The sequence below is a fragment of the Melanerpes formicivorus genome, unplaced genomic scaffold (assembly GCF_026170545.1).
Source record: "Melanerpes formicivorus ecotype bairdi unplaced genomic scaffold, bMelFor1.0.p_v2 SCAF_20, whole genome shotgun sequence".
NCBI classification, from domain to species: domain Eukaryota; kingdom Metazoa; phylum Chordata; class Aves; order Piciformes; family Picidae; genus Melanerpes; species Melanerpes formicivorus.
Window position 1 is genome coordinate 4,660,193 of NW_027142372.1, and position 19,618 is coordinate 4,679,810.

General features: G+C 47.5%; 1 protein-coding gene and 1 long non-coding RNA gene across 5 annotated transcripts in view; one reads left to right on the forward strand and one right to left on the reverse strand.

Annotated features, from left to right (window-relative positions):
- The window catches only part of ZNF423 (zinc finger protein 423), a 293,950-nt gene that overhangs the window by 40,186 nt on the left and 234,146 nt on the right, over positions 1–19,618 (forward strand). The window contains exon 1 of one of the 4 annotated variants that reach the window (XM_068150562.1): positions 16,731–16,830. The exons of 2 other annotated variants lie outside the window; for them this stretch is intronic. In XM_068150562.1, the coding sequence (XP_068006663.1) occupies positions 16,767–16,830 (64 nt within the window). In that variant the 5' untranslated portion in view covers positions 16,731–16,766. Of the gene's footprint in view, positions 1–16,730; positions 16,831–19,618 lie in introns of those variants that run through there. One more of the 4 variants, XM_068150564.1, reaches the window with a different exon arrangement.
- LOC137447231 (uncharacterized) lies at positions 16,101–19,605 on the reverse strand. The gene is made up of 2 exons (XR_010988829.1): positions 19,238–19,605; positions 16,101–18,252 (listed from the first exon to the last, which is right to left on the reverse strand). It is a non-coding gene; the product is annotated as an uncharacterized lncRNA (long non-coding RNA).

Genomic DNA, 19,618 nt, shown 5'->3' on the forward strand with positions numbered 1-19,618 from the left:
TTTTAATGTATGAATTATACCCCCATTGTGTGTAATTATATTTCTCCTCCCAACCCTGCTCAAGGAACAATGAAAAGATGGAGCTGTTAATATTAAAAACAGCACATCTCTCTCAAAAAAAGTTAGAGGTCACACCTTAATTCCTAGTGCATGAGGATAGTTAATCAAAAGATGATGGGACTAGAATGAGTATGGGGACAGAAATATCATGCACGATTTCTTGTGGAATTTAATTAGAAAGGAAGTATTAATAGCATCTGTATGTGCAACTCTATTTTCCCTTGCAATGTGAATAGCCTTACCTGGAGCCAGGCTGATGGAAAGCCTGTAAGCCTGTTGAACTTCTCTTCTTTCCTTTTTTTTTTTTTTTTTTTTTTTTTTTTCCAAATAGAGGAGAATAATGAGCTAAAATCAATAATAATAATACTTAATAGCAATAAACCCCAGCAGGAATCAACTTCCTAACAGCTCTCCTTAGAGTTTCTCTTATAGGTCAAGAGATGATGCTAATCGATGAGGCATTTTGTGAAAGTTTGTGCTCTGCTTGCCCAGTAATGAGCCTTCAACCCTTAATTTTCTTAGCAGCACATAGTTCCTCGATGGGGAAGCCACCATGGGGGCCTTCCTGTTAGAAAACCAATTATTTATGCTAACTTGGGGATTGATACTGTTTGACTTTGGCTCCCAGTTGCTCAGGCAGGTCCATTCCTGGGCCACCCCATCACTGTGGGATGAGCACTGGTTGCAGATCAGAGCTTCCAGGCCACTTTCTTCCTAAAATGATGTTCTGCACTCCTGGGGCAGAGAGCTCATTCTGGCTACAGATTTGCAGAGTACACTTTCTGGGTGGCATGACTGGGAAATGTTTAAGCAGAAATATGGAAAGTTTATTATAACAGAGAAATGGATTTCCTTCCCTTCCCACTCAATACTGAGGTTTTAAATATTCTTTTATACTGTTTTCTCACAAAAGAGAAAAAAGTGAATATAGTTAATACTTTATATCTTGATTTTTAAAATCAATGCTTTATGAGATCATAAAGCAGGCTCAGTTTCTTAATGAATTAAGAGATGAGAACTTCATTAATTGAATTCAGCATGGCTCGCAAAATGCTTCATTCAAAGGAAAACTGCCACACAAATGCAAAGTGTTTTCTTACTGGTTATTTTGTTTGCTTTACCTTTGTGCCTCCCACACAGGTGGGGTGGAAGCTGGCTGGGGACCTTGGGCCATGGCCTGGCCGTGCCTGGTGCAGGGGTGCAGGTTTGCAGCTCTCCTGGGATGTGATGGGAGATGTGGACCAAGGAGTGGTGAGAGAGCATGGGGAGGAGGCCACTATATGGAACAAGTCATGCTATGGGATCACGTGTGCTGTTCCCAGCTCTGCCTCAATGAATGCTATATCTCAGTCTATCCTTCAATTGCACATTTTGTAAAACTACTTTTTCTTCTGTTTAGCAGTCCTGATGCCAAAGGAGATTGGACATATAAGCCAACTAAATTTCATCCTTAGACCCTGAGAATGCTTCAGTGCTGGTGCAATAGACCTGAGCAAGGCAAACCCAGCCCCATTTGTGCCCATGCCTTCAGTGGGGACCAGGAACTTGTCCAGTGGTTTCAAAACAGCAACTTGCAGCAGGAAGCATGCCCAGGTGTCCCCTAAGACACCTCTACCCAATGCAACCACTTTAAACTGTCCTTCTGCTTCCTTGGTTCATTGCTATATTTTCCTACTTGTTTTGTTAGGACAATGAATAACTGTCACAGTCTATCAATAATGTCAGAGCCTTTCCTGGCAGCACTCATCCCGTGAATAGCACAGAACAGAGAGCAATGCAGGGAGGGTCCTTGGTATAGCAACCACAGAGGTTCAGGGAGGTCCTGGTCTCCTGACCCTCACACCAACATAAACGAAGACCATTGCCAATGAAATCACTTGGCAAAGCTGGTTGTTTGCCCTGGCTTGGGGCCATTTTCCCACTGAGGTTTTATGGCATTACAGGTAGAAATGAAGGCAAAGCTTTATTTGAGCTGCACTGTAAATTGGCAGTGCTTCATCACCAGCTGCCTGCATAGCAGTGATGTCAGGAGTCAAGATTTCCCCAAGTACCAGTAACATGATACATCCTTTGCAGCAGGGATGGCTGGAGCGGGAAAGCTGCATGCCACTCTATTAGCAGATGGCTATTAGGAAGAGGGAGCGCTTGGCTACCTCGGAGCTTGGATTTGTACCTTGGAAAAAAAAGTTTGTTAAGCAAGGGAAGTTTGCTTTGACCTGTGGATAAAGACAATCTCTGCTACACATTCAGGCTGTTACTTTGCAGTGGCACCTTGTGTTCCTGGTTTTTCTTCAGTGTGGTTTTCCTGGAAAAAAACAAGACTTTATATGTGACATATCTGGCAAAGCTTTAAAAAATATGTGTTGGAGAAGTGTCATCTGGGCATGAATGTCTTAACATGGTCCTTCTGGGATCATTTAGGTCCCTGAGCTCTGGGGTTTATGGTTACATCACTGTGTCAGCTGAGTGATTTATACATGAAGCCAGGTGATATACTATGGGCTAAGTATCTATGTGAATAATAAATAATTACAGTTTGTGTTCCTCCAGCATGCCTGTCTTTTCCAACCAATGGCCCCTGCCTGCCTTTCAGAGATGGTGGAAGTCAGTGCTTGGTTTATGTCCTACCAGATCGTGGTACAAAACCAGCCAGTGCATAGACTTGAGATGCTTCAGGGCAAGTTGTGCCCACCACAGGGCTGCTGTGCAGACACAACCATGGTAGGCTGGTCTGCCTGGCCAGGTGCTGGAGAAGGAGACTGCATCTCAGTGGGGGGAGACACTGCTGCCTGAATGGTGGCAGAGTCATTTTGTGACAAGGAACATGTGTCAGCAGACAGACTTCAGCTCATGCTGGGACATGCTAGGATATTCTTGTGGTTCCTTGTTTCTGCTCACACAACCACAGAGGAGACAGAAATCCAGATGGGCCTGAGCATCCTTTGCAAAACCTTTTATTCCTCCGAGGGAACTAATGGCTGCAGCACAAGCAGAGGAGGGTGCATATCACCTCCGTGCGGGGGCACAGGCATGTTCGGGCACAGGGGCCACTAGCAGCTGTCAAATATTTCCAGCAAGTCCTAGCTCTTGGGCTCATGCAGGCACTTGGGCTCCAATTATGGTGATATCTTGCTCTTAGTCCAATTAAAATTTCATAATCTCTCCACCAGTTGGGGTGGACAGAGTGTATGCCAGGTCAAGAAATATCTTCTAGCTACAGTACTTCTCTAGGAAGTTTTTGTCTCCGGGAGGAATAGTACCTATACAGATTCCATGGAGGAGGGATGTAAAACTGTAGAACTTGCAGCTTCCTTCCAGCCCTTTTTGCAAGCTATTTTATTCTACGTTTGGGGGCAGGAAAATTAGGCTTTGAAATATGAGTTGTAGATAAGGCTGTGAGGAAGCTTAGGATCACAGCCTTAGGTGAAAATAAAGCTGTAATACATAAAGTATTAAAAAGGTGAAGGATAATGGCAGCCTCCAAAGACTTCTGAACAGCTGCAAGGAACTCTGCCTTATTGCTGTGATTTTACCCTGAATTACACGACACTAGAAAAGACCTGCTTCTGATCAGAGAAATGGCTACATGGCTGTGTGCAGCAATACACAAGGGCTCTATTTTAATCAGAGGTAGGTGCCATTTGGCCACCTTTTTGTTAATGGTATTATTGATTATATGAAGCCATTCAAAAGCCTCAGAGCACTTGACAGAATTAGGGGAACCCTCTAGAGCAAAGTTGTTGGTTGGTTGTTTTTCCTCTGCAGAGCAGCTTCACTGTAGACCAAACCCTGAAGTCTGTATTTTAGTTCCATCTGAGCCAGACCTTGCTTAGGCAAAGCTTCAGCTGGCTTTGACACTCACCCAACAAAGGCAGCGAGCAGATCAGGGCCCTGGCCAGTGCAAGCAGCCAGTGTATCCAGTGGCAGAAAGTGCTTGGATTTTTCCCAGTAATTAAATTTGTAAACAGTACATAAATTAATTATTTTGGGCCTTGCTGGTGCCCATCTTTGAGTTGGGTGTTGCTCACTGTTTGGGAATGGCTCGTTGTGCAGAGTCAAGCAGGATGCTTTTCTGCAGCCCAGGAGATTTAGAGAGTCCAGCCCAGGCACTGCTGGTGGTGTACTTGAGCAAGTTTTGATTCACCAGCCTTGGTGAACAGAGCCACAACCCCATCAACTCCTTGTGTCCCTCCCTAGAGAATATGCTGTGATGGGAAATACTTGCTTGGATCTCTGAGCTGGTTGTGAAAACAGAGATAGTGAGGTGCAAGCATGACTTTTCATCAGGTGGGAAAAGTTTCAGAGCAGAAGTTGTCTCCTGTGAGCAGCTCCTGGCCTGGTGTGACAGCGGCGATGCTGCTACCATCTGTTGGTGAGCAGCAGAAAAGGAGCAACAATAAACCCCTCAATAAATCCCATCCCAGACTCGCAGGTATGTATGGCACCACATTGGCTGCCATCCCTCTGTGAGCATGGGAAGGTGTGCTATGCTGCAAAGGCCCCTTGGAAAAGCTGGGTCAGAAGGTTCCCTGAGGGCAGTGCCACCTGTGACACTCAGCCTGGGCTGGCAGGGGAGGCAGGCAGTGTGTTGCAGCAGGCTGGCAAGGGTTAAGTGGCCTTCCACTGCGTTTTCCTCCAAAATCTCACTCCTGGTGGCTACCCCTTGGGGCAGTGGGAGGGGCAGTGCAGGCAGCAGCAATACTGAGGTGACAGCTAGGCTTCTGGGCTGCAGCTGTGCCAGAGCTACCCTGTGTGCTGCTGAAGCACAGCTACTGCAGGCATAGTGGGTGTTGGGGCCAGTGGGCCCCACAAGCTATCTTCTCCAGGGCACGGTGGCTGTTCAAGGTAGCCCTGGCACAGTGGGCTTCTCCTGGTGAGTTCTGTATTTCCAGACCCCATTAGTGGAATGTCCTGGTGCGGGGGAGCCTGGCAGAGCTGCAAAAAGTGGGATGAGCTGCTGCAAATAATGATGGTAAGAAGATGATGGTATGTCTTAATGTCCAAAAGATAATTGTGGAGATCTTAATCTGTCCTTGCAGGTACTGCTGACCCCTGGCAAAAAGGAATACAGCTCCAGAGGGTTGTCATTTTAGAGGATGCTCTATTTATCATTTAAAGGTGTTCTCTAAGATGGCAACCAGCCTTGACCACAGTCCAGCTCATCCTCCCAGCTCCCTCTGAAGCAGGGCTCCTGCAGCTCCCAGAGAGATTTTCTGTAAAGGTTGTAATGTTCTTTTTGTATTTTTAATAACAAGGTGGACAATAACTCAATTTACAGGAAAAGCTTCCTTTTGCAAGAGTAACATATGTACCTCTTTTTTTGTTTCTGCCTGTTCCTACAACCCTCTTGCAAATGGGTAATTCTTGTTCTGATTTTTGTCTAGCAGGGATGTTTTGTTTTCCTGTTGGCTGATGTTGTCTGTTCAGTCTGTGGAGGATTAACCTATGTGCTGTTGCTAGGTGGCCTTAAGCAAAGAAATAAGGCAGATCACAGACTCCTGCATTCCTACAGTATGTAACTCCCTTGTTCAGCAAGATTTTTCTTTCTCTGTCCCTCTTATGTTTTGTGTTTATGGCTGCAGAGCTATGTATCAGAGGATACACATGTAATTCGGACAACAAATAATAGAGCAGACTCCTCTAAAACATCATGTTTATTTGGTCTTAAAATATTCAGTATCTCCTTGCAGGTCTTCCCATGGCTTGTTTTTTGATGGTGTCTAAGCCTCCTCCATTACTTTCAGATTTGTTGTCTTTCTGATACAAGGTCTTGAACTCCTGAGAGACACTTGGCTTGTCATCACAGCCTACAGGCACTGGGAGCAAGGCATGCAAGCGGGGCTGGGGCTTATGCCCCTCTGAGACCACCTGGGTGTGTCGGGATCTCATCAGAGTCACAGCATGATGGGTCTGGCCATCTCATTTTGTGAAAAAAAAAACAACCCAAACCAACAAATCAAGAGTGAGGAGGACTTCAAGGAAGAGCTGCAAAAGTCATTGCAGGGCTGACAGAATCGGCTGGGGAGGAAAGATTAAAAGAATTTTGTAGTTCCGGCATGCCTTACTGCCAGGTCGCTGTGTACCAGTGCCTGTCATATTTTGCAGCACTTTAGTGCTTTTGCTCAAAGGACCTTTGAAGTCTCTTATGACCCAAATACAGCCTGAGTTGTGGAGCATTCCCCAGAGAGACACAGCAGTTATCGGCTCTGTTCACTCAGTGGTGAAACTGAGTCAGAGTGATTCCAGAGCCTAGTTTTGCTCACAACATGTGCTCAAATGTGCAGTTTGTAGAGGTAACTGCGCTTCACGTGGACACAGAGCCCAATTCCCATGGCACTGCCTCAAGGCCATACAATATTCACCAAAAACCCGGTCACGCTTCTGTTGACTCCAGAGCTTAACTTCTGTCTCTGCTCCAGCTCCCATCTCTGTTGGTATTGCTCTGGTCCTCTGTGCCCTGCTTGCACAGACATATTTCTGCTAACTAAAAATAGTGAGAGAATTCTGCAGCATGGTTTTGTAGTGAAACAGGACTATGCACCCTTATTCTGTACCAACTTCTGACAGCATTAGAGGAGCAAGAGACATCAAAGACACTTATTTTCTTCAGGTGGGGTGTGTGTGTGAATGATTGCACACTGAAATGGCAAATGGATGTGTCCTCACTGTGTGTCCTCTCCAGAGAGCACCTGGAGGTTTGCCTTTGCCCAGGAGAGGCACCTCCAGAGGTAGCCATCAAAATGAGCCAGTTGTACTTATGTGTGAAAGCCTTTTATCCCAACATTTTTTTTTTCCCTTCTTCTTGAACTAATTCCCTATACTGACTGCTGATACCCTGGGATTTAACTTTCTTTTTCACTTTGACCCATCCTGCTGTTTGAACTGTTCGTAAGCATGTTTATCAACCCTCTTCAGACGCTGATTAGAGGCAAATACATCACTGTGAATAGTTAATGAGTTGGGGGTTACATTTTTCAGGTGTCACATTTTTCAGGTGTCTTTTTTGAGGGTTCATTTTCCAGATACTTTCTGAAATCATTTGGAATCTCCTGAAATTGTACAGTGAATTATTAAGTGAAAATTTCACACTGACAGGGTATGGGGCAGCTAGCAACTGGCAGTCTAAAAGCCCACAGTGTCACCGCTGGGTCAAGCTGGGGTGTGTACAGATGTGATCTGAGTGTACATACCGGTGTGCAAATGCAGGCAGCAGCTGCTATAAACACTTTGCACATCCAAAACATGCTTATTGTTACTGTCTTCCCCAGAAATGCTCAGGTCACTTGACAGAAAGTAGAAGGCAGGTACAATGCAGCCCCAGGCAGAGCTGGCAAAACCCACTCCCAATTACAGACACCTTTGTTTTGCATCCCATCACTCATCCACCTCAATTTCTGATCCCCAGCTAGCGGCAATGAGACCAATGGGCTTGACTTGTGCTTTCTGTGGACACCTTCCTTCCCAGCCTTATTCCTCAGGCCAGCTCACATGTTGAACCTGGTAGTTTGCATTAATAAAATAGGTTAGTCTGAAATGCCCTCAGGATTCTTTTTCTACACAGCACTTTTTTTTTCCTCCTAGCACAGTAGGGTGTGGGGGTTTTGTATATACAAAGAGCTCTGATATACATACTTCTACAAGGCTGTAGCATTCTTCCTCCTGTGTCTCTTTGGTTAGCTGCCCCAGTGTGGCTCCAGCACTTGGTACTGCAGGTGGCCATCTGCACCATGTGAATACAGGGCTGCAGCTGGGAGTGCTGGAGCTGCCGCAAGTGCGGCTGCTCTGGGGCCTGCTCATGGCAGTCAGAGCTCACTGCAGAGGGGAAGGACAGGCTTGTAGTAGGGCAATGGCTGCCTTGGCAAGATTTGGCCTGTTCTGATCCAGCTAGGCTACCTTTATCCTGTGGTCATTGAGCAGGTAGCTGCTTAAACCACCCCAAAAAGGAAAGCTCACTAATTCACCGAGGTACCTCCCAGGAACTGGAGAAGCTGCAGAGAGTGTCTGGGGGCAAGCCCCTGCCCCAGCACCACCCTGACTCAGACAGGAGCACCATGGCAGGGTGAAGGTATTGGATCGGGGGTAGAGAGCAGAACAAAGAGTAGGCATATGAAATGGGCAGATCTCTGTAGCCATCCCAGGGCTGGTACCAGGGACCCCTGGTCCCTTGGAGGGACAGTTCATCTTTTACCTCCTACCATGGCTGGGCATGAAGCAGCAGCTGGCAGATGCTGCTGATCCCAGTGAAAGCTAGAGGGCAGTTGTGCCTGTTGGCAGCTTGGACCAGGTGGGAGGAGGTGGTCTGCAGAAAACCTCTATGTCTTGACTTCAGCTTGATCACTGCCTCCAAGGGGCTGGTGCTCCTGCCCTCATGTGCCCACCTAGGGAAGTGAGCCGTATCCCCTGGGAGGAGCACCAGTCCAGACATCATGTCTCAAATGGCAAAAATCTCCCTCTCCAAATTGCTGGAGAAGAAACAAACTGCTGTGTGTTGGGAACTATTTTAATTTAACTTCTGAGGAAAGCAGGAAGGTTGTCGATACCTTCTGAAATGACTCACAGCCCTGTGGTAGCCTCCAGCCGAGCTCTTTCAGGCACAGATGTCTGCTAATGGTGAAACAAAACCAGGAGTGATAGTTTTATAAACTTTAGACAAATTTTGTAAGCTTTACACAATAAAGCAATCTTCTGCAGTTCCTAAAACAGATTAATTTAATCTATTTGTCTTTCTTATACAGGAAAAGACCGTGTTCATGGCTAAAGTTAGGAAAGTACTAAAAACCTGGCAGTATGTATGTGCATCTTTCAAAATATGAAGGCTGGGGTTTTGAAAAGGCCTGAATGTGCTGGGGAATTGTTTCAACTGAAAGTCAACAGGAGTTCATCAATCAGCTTCCCTAACTTCATTGGGAATCCCCAGCCTGCTAGTTATGCCAGGATACTTCAGGAGCATTTCACAAACTGAAAGCAGAATCATTAATTAAAAAAAAAATAAAAAATCCTTAAGATTTTGCTGCCCTGTGGTACCCAGAGTGCTCAGCTCTTGGTTACAAATGATCACCCAGCACTCAGAGAATGTGAAGCCTCACACAAATGTTATGTCTTACTGCAGTTGATTGCGAGGGCATGACTGGAGCAGAATATGGCAAAATAGATTAACAATTAATTATGTATTGCATAAGAACTAGGTATTTAATGTTATCTGTATAGCTGTTGTATCTCCTCTGGTTTGATTAACATTTTCTTCACGCAGATAAACACTACTCACGTGCAGTAAAACCTCTGACATGAAATCTAGTGACAGATCAGTGACTGGCCCAGCGAGGGCCAGTTCATCCTGGGAGCCAGCCCCTGTGTAAAATAGCAATGGCTGCACCAAGGCAGGAGCCACCCCGCACACGCGGCACTTCTGTGCGCACCGGGAGAGCGCGCCGGCTCCGCGGCCTGCGTCGGGAGCAATGCCACTGCACAGCCCTGGCCAGGAAACCATCTGGTGAAAGGCGGCAGCCCCGAGACGGGAGGACGCCTGAACCTAATCTGTGCCTCGCCCGGCAGCGGCGGGATTCGGCGGGGAAATCAGCGGGCGGCCCCCGACTCCCTTTGCGGCCTTAACGGCAGCATGCGGAGCCGGGCCAGGGCCTCCGCTGCCGCCCGGCGCACAAAGGGACGGCAAAGCCCCCGCGGCACCGGCCCGGCGGACGTCACGTGTTCCCGACTTCGGCTCCTGCCGTCGGGAAGGCACCGGTGGCGGCCGGGCTTGCTGACGACAGCAGCCTTATACGCTGCTTGAGCCCCGGCCGCCTCCATCCTCGGGAGGGGCTGCGGGCTGCGCCGAGGGAATCGAGTCCAGGCGCGGGTTGGCGAAACTCCAAGCAGTGCGGCAAACGGGCCGGTGAGGAGGGCTGGGAGCTCATTGCAGAGGCTGTCCGTGCCCACTTGGCAGCGGGAAGCCCGTGCCCCCGCCGCCCCCCGTTGGCTTTCTCACAGCTCCCGCTGCTTCGCCTCCCTCCTTCGACTCCCGTTGCTATGACCCGCGGGGCCGGCCGCCGGCAGGAATTCGTGGCCCGTCCAGCTGCTCCCAGCGTGGCCCTCGCACCCCACGTTGTGCCGCCGAGGGGCTGCTCCGAGCTGCCGCCGCGGGGCTGGGCGCGGCGGGCTTCGGCAGCACATCAGGTTTCTTTCCCACGGCGCCTCTTCCACGGGGGTGCCTTTTTTTCCCTGCCGAGAAGATGAGGCGGGACGCCCCATCGCACTGCTCCCCGAGTGGCGATGGCTTCCGAGCCGCTGGCCCCAGTGGGCTCGGTTTTCTGCCCGGGGATGCAGGCACTGGTACTCAGCACTATAGCCCCCGCTGCCACCGGCCACAGCCTCGTTGTGCCTACCGCACAGGGTTCAAACTGCCCAGATGCTGGTGTGCCATGACACGCTGTGCTGTGTCATGGGACACCGCAACACGGCGAGGACTGGAAAAACCCACAGCAACCCAGCAATGCGCGGGTGCAGGCTGGCCCAGAGGCATAGGCTTGCCCCATGACAGCAGTGGTGGTTGCCCGGAAAAACGTTCAGGCTTCAGGTGAAGGAGGTTTTTGCAACCCTCTTGAGTATTTGTGCTTGCTTCTGGGAAACTCCACACCCTGGGGGCCTGGGTGTTTGGTGCCTGCTTGAAGGACACAACAATAACATTGGGCAGTGTAGCAAGATAGACAAATAAAAGAACCAACCAGCCAGGCAATTTTAAAGCAGTATTGTTATACGTATTCTGAGAATTTGTAGCACCACATTTAAAAACGTGCTTTAGGATTTACCAAAATAAATGTAAACAAACCCAGTTCTCTTAATACCCTCTGGCCTGTCCTATTTTGCCCAGCTGACTATAAGCCTTATCACTGATAAGGCATATTCCTTTCTATCTAAGAAAGAAGTCCTAATAAGAATAAACACTGCCAATCACAGGATTTAAACAGGATGTCAGCAGGGCTAATAATAGGGAAATATTCTGTGACCCTGCAGAGAGATGAAACCAAGAGAGGTCTGTAAAAAACCTGGGCAGATTCTATGGAAACTACTAGACAAATCTTACCGAATTAAATAGAGAATGAAATCTTTTCCCTGGGTTTTTGGCATCATCCCACATTATTCAATAGCAAGGAGTTAATTTTCTATTAATTTCTACAGAAGTTTTCCACAAGAATAAAACCTGTGTGTTCTCACACTGCCACCTGCTCCCCACTGTAAGCTCATTGCTGTTGTCACACCAATTCAGAGGGAAGACCATAAATATCTTTGTATTAAAGAACAAACTTTCTTTAAAATGCTGCTTTCAAAACTGCCTCGGGGTCTGCCTGTGCAGTTGTGGGGTTAGTTAATCAATAGCACCATGCAGTACGCCGTGTCTTTTTGCATAATTACAGAGTGAAAGCAGGCACAGAAAAGAAGCAAGTGGAAACTATTAATTTTGTAGAATAGGACTTGATTTGTGTTTGAGTTTTCTTTTCTTTGGTGCAGTGGGAAGGAGCTGGAAGAAGTCAGAGTAGCAGTTTGGCTACCCGTCCTCAAGTTGCATGGCTGAATGTGAAGCCTCTGGACTTTGCTTTCCTGGACCTGTAAGCACCTTTATGGGTGCAGGGATAGGGGGGATGTTGCTGCTCCACTGGGACAGGGCTGTTAGGTAGGGACGGCTGCCAAAGCTGCCAGTAATGGTTTTCATGGTAGAGACAATCTTGAGGGTGAGAAGGTTTTGGTGCAAAGGGTAGGTATCTCCACTTGGTGCATTTTTTTTTGGATGAAGTAGCAGCAGTGTTAGATGGCAGACTAATGCTGGCAGGATTGGGAATGTGGTCAAGGATTATTATTTTTGTTTGGTTCATGAGGAAACAATAGCTGGGGAGATGTTGGTTTTCCATCGTTTTATTGGAAATGTACCAGTGGAGTGGAAGCCTTTGGAAATATAGGTATTTTTAGATAAACTGTGCTTTCCTGTGTAAAATGCTTTTAAGAGCCTAGACCCTGGTGACAGGTTGCTCTTCGGCTGCTGTTAGGAGATCAGTCCAGATGGCTGCTGCCCAGTTCGTGTTTGGCAGTCTTTAATACGGCATTTTGAGACCGTTTCCATGGTGTGGGTGCTGCTAGGTCCAGGTCCTGAGGTGAGGTTGCCCTGAGGCCTCCCAGCACTTCCTATCACCCTGCTGGGATCAGGTTAACGACTTCAGAAATCCACCTTACACTTCTAGAGATGATCTGGGTCTAGCATGAATGGGATGTGTTGACTGCAAGGTGTAAGGAAAGGTGATGGGCTCAAAGTTACTAACATTGCTGAACCTTTTCTCTAGATAAAGAGAAATTTTCAGTCTCTGGAGTGTAATTCTGAACATTTCATAAACATTGCAGAGATACATTGCAGAGATATTTATACTCATAAAAAGAAACAAGGATGCCTGAATATACAGGGTCATGATCACTCTTAATGCTGGGGGTCGATCCATAATACCCTAAATAAGTACTCTGAGTCCAAGTGCTAATTATATGCTAATGGAGTATTTGTTCTCCTTCAGTTATGTAAAACTACACAGCATTCAGCTTAAGGAGTGCGCTTAAACAGCTTTGTACTGATGGAGAATGAACAGCCCTAAAGGCTGCTGCCATGGTTTGCCCTGGAGCTCCTGGAGCCCCTTGCTGAGTTCACAGTGAGCAGCTCCCTGAGCCTCTCGGTGCTGTGCCTCTCCTCCAGCCACCTCGCCCAGTGTCCTTGCCATTTTATATGGTTTTCTGTCTCTGTGTCTCAACATTATCCTAGCCAGCAACGCTGTCAGAGATGTGAAAACAATTATAAACCCTGTACCGCGTTTTTTGCCACGGCTGCTGGCACACAGCAGTGAAGGTGCCGGTGGAGTACAAGGGGAGCTTCCCCCCCCACCCCCGTAACAAAGCCTGTATGAATGAGCTCTTTGATCACAGTCCTGGTAAAAAGGGGTCTCAGTGGGCACAGTGAACTGCTCTCATGAGGAAAGAGATGCAGTGACCCATCCTTATTGCAGAAATGCCTTGTTGGAGCTCTGCACAGATGAGTTGACATCAAGGAAAGGGCAAGGGCCAAAGCCTTGGGCTGGACCTAGCAGCTTGAGAGACCCTGATATACCTCCACCAGCCAGCTCACCCCAAAGTACATCCAGTGTACAGCAGGGCTTCACCCTCTTCTAATTCAAACGGAGAATATATTTTTTATTAGTTATGTAGAGAAGCACTGCAGACCCACATCCAACATAAGGAAAAAGAGCACAGAGTAAGTTGATCACAGAAAGATACTTTCTCTAAACTGTGATAAAAATATGGAAACATGATACTTTCTTAGGCTACACTGTAAGCATTATAATGCTGCAAGTTATCTTTATGGGAATATTCAAAAGGCAGATGTAGGGCCTAGAAAATTCTTTGTGCTAAAGGCGATTTTGTCATGAAGTGCAGATCCTCTGCCTGACTCCCACACCGTTTCCTGCAGCACCTAATTGGAATGGAGGCCAAAATGAATACTTTGCTTGGTGAACTATGGAAAAATACCTGCTTGTATTTTGTAGGGTATTGCATGGCCTGTATCTTTAGCACGGTTATCAGTAATGACTGTTTTCCTGTAACTGAGCAGGGATGTGTGTGATACCTCTATAGATTCCTCTATAGATTCCTCTATAGATGTTCCTCTATAATTTTGTGATATTTCAGCTAAATTCATCTCTAGTGTATGACAGTATTTTTCAAGAAGTATCACTAACTGCACCACTTACTCTGACTATTGTATGCCTTCTTTAACACAAGGAAAAATGATTGATAGAAGTGCTGTACACAAGTGAAAAATAATTTAAAATCACCATGCATATTAGAGAGGTATGAATTCTAATGCTGCTGCACATGGCATGCATGCTCATGGAACAGGCTTGTAGTCCTGAGCATAGTAAAATGTGCTTTACAGTGAAACTTTGTTTTTCAGTGGTCTTGGATAACATCTCAATATAGCAAAGTGTAAACTTTCTTGACTGAAGCCTTTCCTTTCTGTGCAAATCGTCCTGGTGGAGCGCCTCTGGTTTCTGCCTCTTGGTAGCTCGAATTCCAGGCTGTCAGTCTTCTCTTAGACAGAAATGTGGGATGCCAGGTATTTATTTATGTAAGGCGTTCAGAGGCATTAACTCAAGAACACCATAGAAACTGGGCTGGTATTGTAGTCAGGGCTTTATTCAGGTTGTCTGAAGGGCTGTGTATGCTGCCTGCCTTTGTGTGCTCCAGTCCCATGTTTATCCCGACGATGCCTTTGTGTTCCCCATTTGACATATTTTACTGTAAATAAAGAGCGACACTGTCTTGCAGCTGTATCCACTCCGACATTTGACTCTCTGCTGAATGCGTGCATTGTGCTTAGTACTTTGGAAACATTATCTCTTTTTAAGAAGTAATCCAGTCCTTTAATAGTTTCCTGCATGTGCCTTTACTCCTTTGCACATCCAGAGAGCTCAGGTGTTCACCTACCTCTGCTAAACCTCAGCCAGATCAGTTCCTGCTGTGCCAAGGCCTGGTGAGGGTGGAAGTGCTGTGGGCACCAGGTCTTGACACAGGTCAATTCCTGTTTTGTGTGATCTTTCCATCTGCAGGTTTCATTGGAGGGTTTACCTCCCATCAGATATGCTTTATGGCTTTTTCTGGGACATTAGCATTTCCCCACATTTCTCCTACACATTGTGCAGCATCCCTTAATTATACTTATTCATATGATATATTATTTAAGATTGTTTCTGTCACTGTCTACTTCACAATTAAGGCAATCTTCCTTGTGCTGCCTTCCCATTTGGTGTCCACCAGATCAGTCCTTCTATGTGTTGAAGATAATCCTCTTTTTGACTTTAGTAAGTATAAAACCTTACGGAGGCTGGATTTCTTGAAGTAGGCTTGGTCTGTTTGGTATCTAACCCACTTAGTCTTTGCTGAACATCCCAACTTCGATGAAGTTTTTTATTCTTGCCTTTACACAACTGTGCTATTTTTATGTGGCTTGTAATTTCACACTGATTCTGAAACACTTTCAAAAATTATGTCTATATATGTAAATATGTAGGGTTTTGGTCTCACTATTCAGTGCAAATAAATCCCTATATTATAAATGTTACCCATGTTTCCCAGGCTGAACCAGCATTTTCCTGTAACACTGCCAGGGTGGAACTACCTGAGAAGACATCTGTGCCAGCTCTTTGCCTTAAACACACTTGTTTTGAGAAGACTTAAGCCAAAGTGCTAATATCCTGGATCCTCTTCACCCGGTATGGATAAAATATCCTGAGAGAGGGGAATGGTGCAACTGCTTTCCAAAGAGAAAAGAACTTGTAAATATTGCTGTGGGTTGTATCCTCCTGATAATGTCATCAAACTTTAAAAAATTATGTTTGGTGTTCATGCACAGAAGAGAGCACAGCAAAATGAAATCACCACCTTAAGCTAGCAGGCATGGAAAGTGAGTCCATGTATTAGTTTTCCCCTACATGAAATGGGAGCAGATTCATACAAGCACTGGTGTCTTTGAGGAAGAGCAAGGCAGTGAGTGGAGAAGCAGGGCCTACTGTGTCCTCTTGGATCAGGGCTTGATCCCTCCATGCCAGCCTCATGGGACTCAGATGGGAAGTTTGATGGAGGAGGTGGTGGATGCTGTGAAGCTGTCAGTTACCTCCACCAGTGAATCCTATCTTCAGACATGCTGAGCTCAGGGGTCTGTGCTGCATCTCAGTACTGGCTCCCTCTCACCACCACTGGCTGTGTTGTTTACATTATAGAAACTGTGCTACGTAGACTATAGGACAGTGACACCCCCAAAAGGGGTTCCAAGCAGAGAATCTGGCATCCAAATCGCCCTAGCAACCTGATGAGAAGCAGACGTCATCTAGAGCTGCAGGAGGGCTCTTGGTTCTTTCCCATTGAGAACAGCTCTGCACTTTGGCATTCTCGCCTTTGCGCATTTATTGAAATTCCCCAGAATAAAAAGGGAAGGCATCTGCAAGGAAAAAAGATTGATAATAGATTCAAAATGTATTTTTATTGCATTCTTAAATTACCATAATTAAATTAAATTATTAAATGTATTTTTATTAAATTAGCACACAGGCTGGTGTCAGTTGCCTTAAATATTTTAATAAAGCTTGTGAAGTCTCTCCTTATTATTAGCACTCTTGGAATGTAGCTATTTTAATGACAATGTGAGTTTAAGTTCTGGCATTGGGAAGGGAGCCTGGAAGGGTGAACTTTGCATTTCTCTGGGGGGCTCAGCAGGGTTACACTGCTTTCTTTGCTCAAGACTGGCTGCAGGACCAGAGGCTGAGGGAACCACATAAACTTCCTGTACATATATCTGGAGGAGATACACAAATGAGGTGTTGTGACAATAGAGCAGAAAAGCATTTAGGCACATGTTGAAAAACTCTATGGAACAGAGATGTACTTACAGAGCAGGGTCTGGAGAAAATCTGTGTTTATAGATAATAGAGAGGGATGAATTAATAATTATATATATGTGCTACATTTAAAGACAGATTCACGTATGTGTTTCATTTTTTTAATGTCAAACCTGCCTTCCTGCTTTCTTTAGCTATAAACTTGGTATTTTTCAACAGATACCCGTATGGAAAGCAGTGGTTTCAAGGGTGCTTTGGCCACAGGCAGGAGAGTGAACTTGAACCGTTTTCATGAGAGGAGTTCAGGACATGCAGACCAGGACTCCTCACCTTGCGAGCAGCTGCTCCCCACAAGGTAGGGTTTTGCAAATAATATTTCTCCCTTTTTCTCTACAAAACAAAAGGTAACACCCCCCCACCCCACCCCCCCAACATTTTAAAAAAGTATAGACTATGAGGGGGCAGAGGGCTGGATGGCAAAGGGGTTTGGGGTGGCAATGGGGCTTGGGAATTACTTGCCAGGTGGAATGTGTAAAACTAAGGTTGAAATCCCCTCTTTGCTTGATTGCATGGGGATTTGAATTTGGGTCTCTGAACTCCTCTGAGAGTGCCCAACCGCCGGCACATTCTGGGATGCGAATCTGTCCTGCTGAAGCTGTTCTGCTTTGTAAGAATAATTAAATATTCATTGGGCCAGTGAGAGAACAGAAACAATTTGATAGCCTGGGGATTAAGCCTCTCCAATAAGACAAGGATACAGAGAAATTAAGTTCCTGATCAAATTCTGATGCTGAATGGATATGAATCTAGGGTCATGCTGGCCAAATTTACCATGATCCTGGATGTGGGTTTTTTTCAGTGTATCAGTATCATAACATTGTTCCCTCCCTTGTCAATCCCACTTATTTCTTTACAGAATCACGTATCACATAATCTTTTGTATCTCCATGATGATGATAGTAAATCTCCATCATCTAGTTATCTTCATTCTTTATTGGGATTAGAACTGGGGCCATGTGCTCTAGCAATCTATCCTTGTCCTGGGGTAGCCTTTCTGAACCCCCAGTTTGATCCTTGGAGCAGTGGTATAGAGGAAGTATATATCCTGATTGTAGCAGAGTTATAGGAAACGTTTTTCACTGTGTCCAGTCTGTGTGGTAATTGGGTGTCATAGAGTAGGAGAGAACTGTAAACCTTTCTTTTGACATTAATAAATCAAATAATTTGTCAGACCTTAAGAAACCAGAAAATCACCACTGAACATAAAGTGTGATGCTGTTAAGAAAAACCTGTACAGTTCTGTAATGAATTCACTTGATCAAATGACAAACTCATTCCTGAGTTGTTTAGGTTTCTTTTGGTGCCGGGGAGGAAAAAAGGAAAGAGGGGGATTTTTTTCCGGGTGAAGATCATTATCAGGAAAGCAGTGCCTTCACAAAGCACCTGCATCCCTCTGCCTGCTCCCAGGTTGGGCAGAGCACTGCACCCTTCCTGCTGCCTGGAGCGGGCCTGGGTGTCCACAGTGGGCACTTCTGAGGCGGTTTCCACAGGAGCTTAAAGCCGCCCACCCCATATTCTTTCCATTCCAAACACCTTCTTGTAATGTCGGGATGTACAGTTGCCCAGGCTGTCATGATGGTGTAGGTCCGTCATGTACAGGTCAGCAGATGCTTGGAGACAAGGTTCCTTGCCTGCTGGTGTAGGCTGAGTAGCTGAAGTGTTAGCAGTACCCGGTTCTAGATGGAAGCGGAGCCGCTGTGGAACGAACAAACCCTGTCTAGGGGGGAGAAGAAACTCACTAAGCGTTTCTTTTGCGCCACTGCATTCATAATTTGGCACCGAGTGCTCTGTGGGGTAGCAAGTTCAAATCACTTAGGATTTTTCTAGAAGCCTCCCCAAAAAAGGCGCGGGCGACTCCAGCGCCTGTTAAATCTAACACGTTAGGAAAAGCAAAGTAAACAAACCTTCCCGGCAGCTCCCCAGCAGCAACCGAGCGGCGAGGGTGGGGTGCATTTGGAACCACTACAACTTTTCCACGACCGCCAAGCTGTTCGCATTCGGGAGAGATTTCACCTCGTCCTTCCTCCACCAGTGCTGATCAAAAGCACCTTCACTACCCCCAGCTCCGCGGGGAGCTGCGCGCTGCAGGACTAGCCGCGGAGCCGCTGCTGTTCGGGCAGCGCGGGAGTGTGTGTGAAAAAGGGAGGGGGGGGAAGTGGGGCAGGGGGGTGGAAAGGCGGCGGGGATTGGGGGGGGTGGGGGGGTGTTGAGGGGGAGGGAGGCGGCTCCGCGCCGTTCCGCGCCGCTCCGCGCTATTCCGCGCGGCAGCGGCGAGTCCGGTCCGCGGCGGCGGTCCGCGTTTTGCGGGCGGCCGCTGTATTTCCCGGGCCGTCCATGGCTCGGTGCTGTTGGCTCTCTCTCCGTCTGATCGGCGCAGGCTGCGCGGGGCTCCCTACGGGATCAGAGCGCTCCCCCGCCGGGACTCCACTCCTCACATCCTCCTGCTGGGACTCAGCTACATTTCCAGCCAAGCCTGGCTTTATTATGTGTGTCTGCACTGCAGCCCCAGCAGCAAGATCAGGAGGAGGAAAAGGAGCCAGGACAAAGAAAAGAGAGGGAGGCTGGCGAGAGCTAAAGAAAATAAAAACCCAGGGCAGCAGCGGCAGCAGCGGCAGCAATGAAGGCAGGAACGGTACCACCTTCCAGCGACTAACCCATGGAGGCAGCTAGCGGCCCCGGCATCGATGCAAAGAAGCACTTACCTTGTTCCGCGAAGTGCGTGCGTGCAGGGGAAGGCGGCGGCGAACGCGGCCGGCCGCGGGTAGCCCACCCGCCCGCCCGCCGAGCTCCGCGCCACACACGGCCGGCCGCGCCGCGCCGGGGACACCGGGCGGCCGCCCCTCGGCCCCCGCGGCCAGCATAAAACGGGACTCGTCGCCCTCCCCGGCCAGCCGCGGGGGCGAGCCAGGCAGAGGCAGTCGGGGGCGAGCGGGCAGAGAGGGAGGGAGGGAGTGAGGGAGGGAGGGGGCCGAGCGCGGCCGGGGGAGGATTTAGGAAAATCGCAACAAGGTCGCACCCCCGGAGCGCTCCGGATTGCCGGTGCTCGGCGTGGGGTTAGACGCTGAAATCTCCCCGCGCTCCGT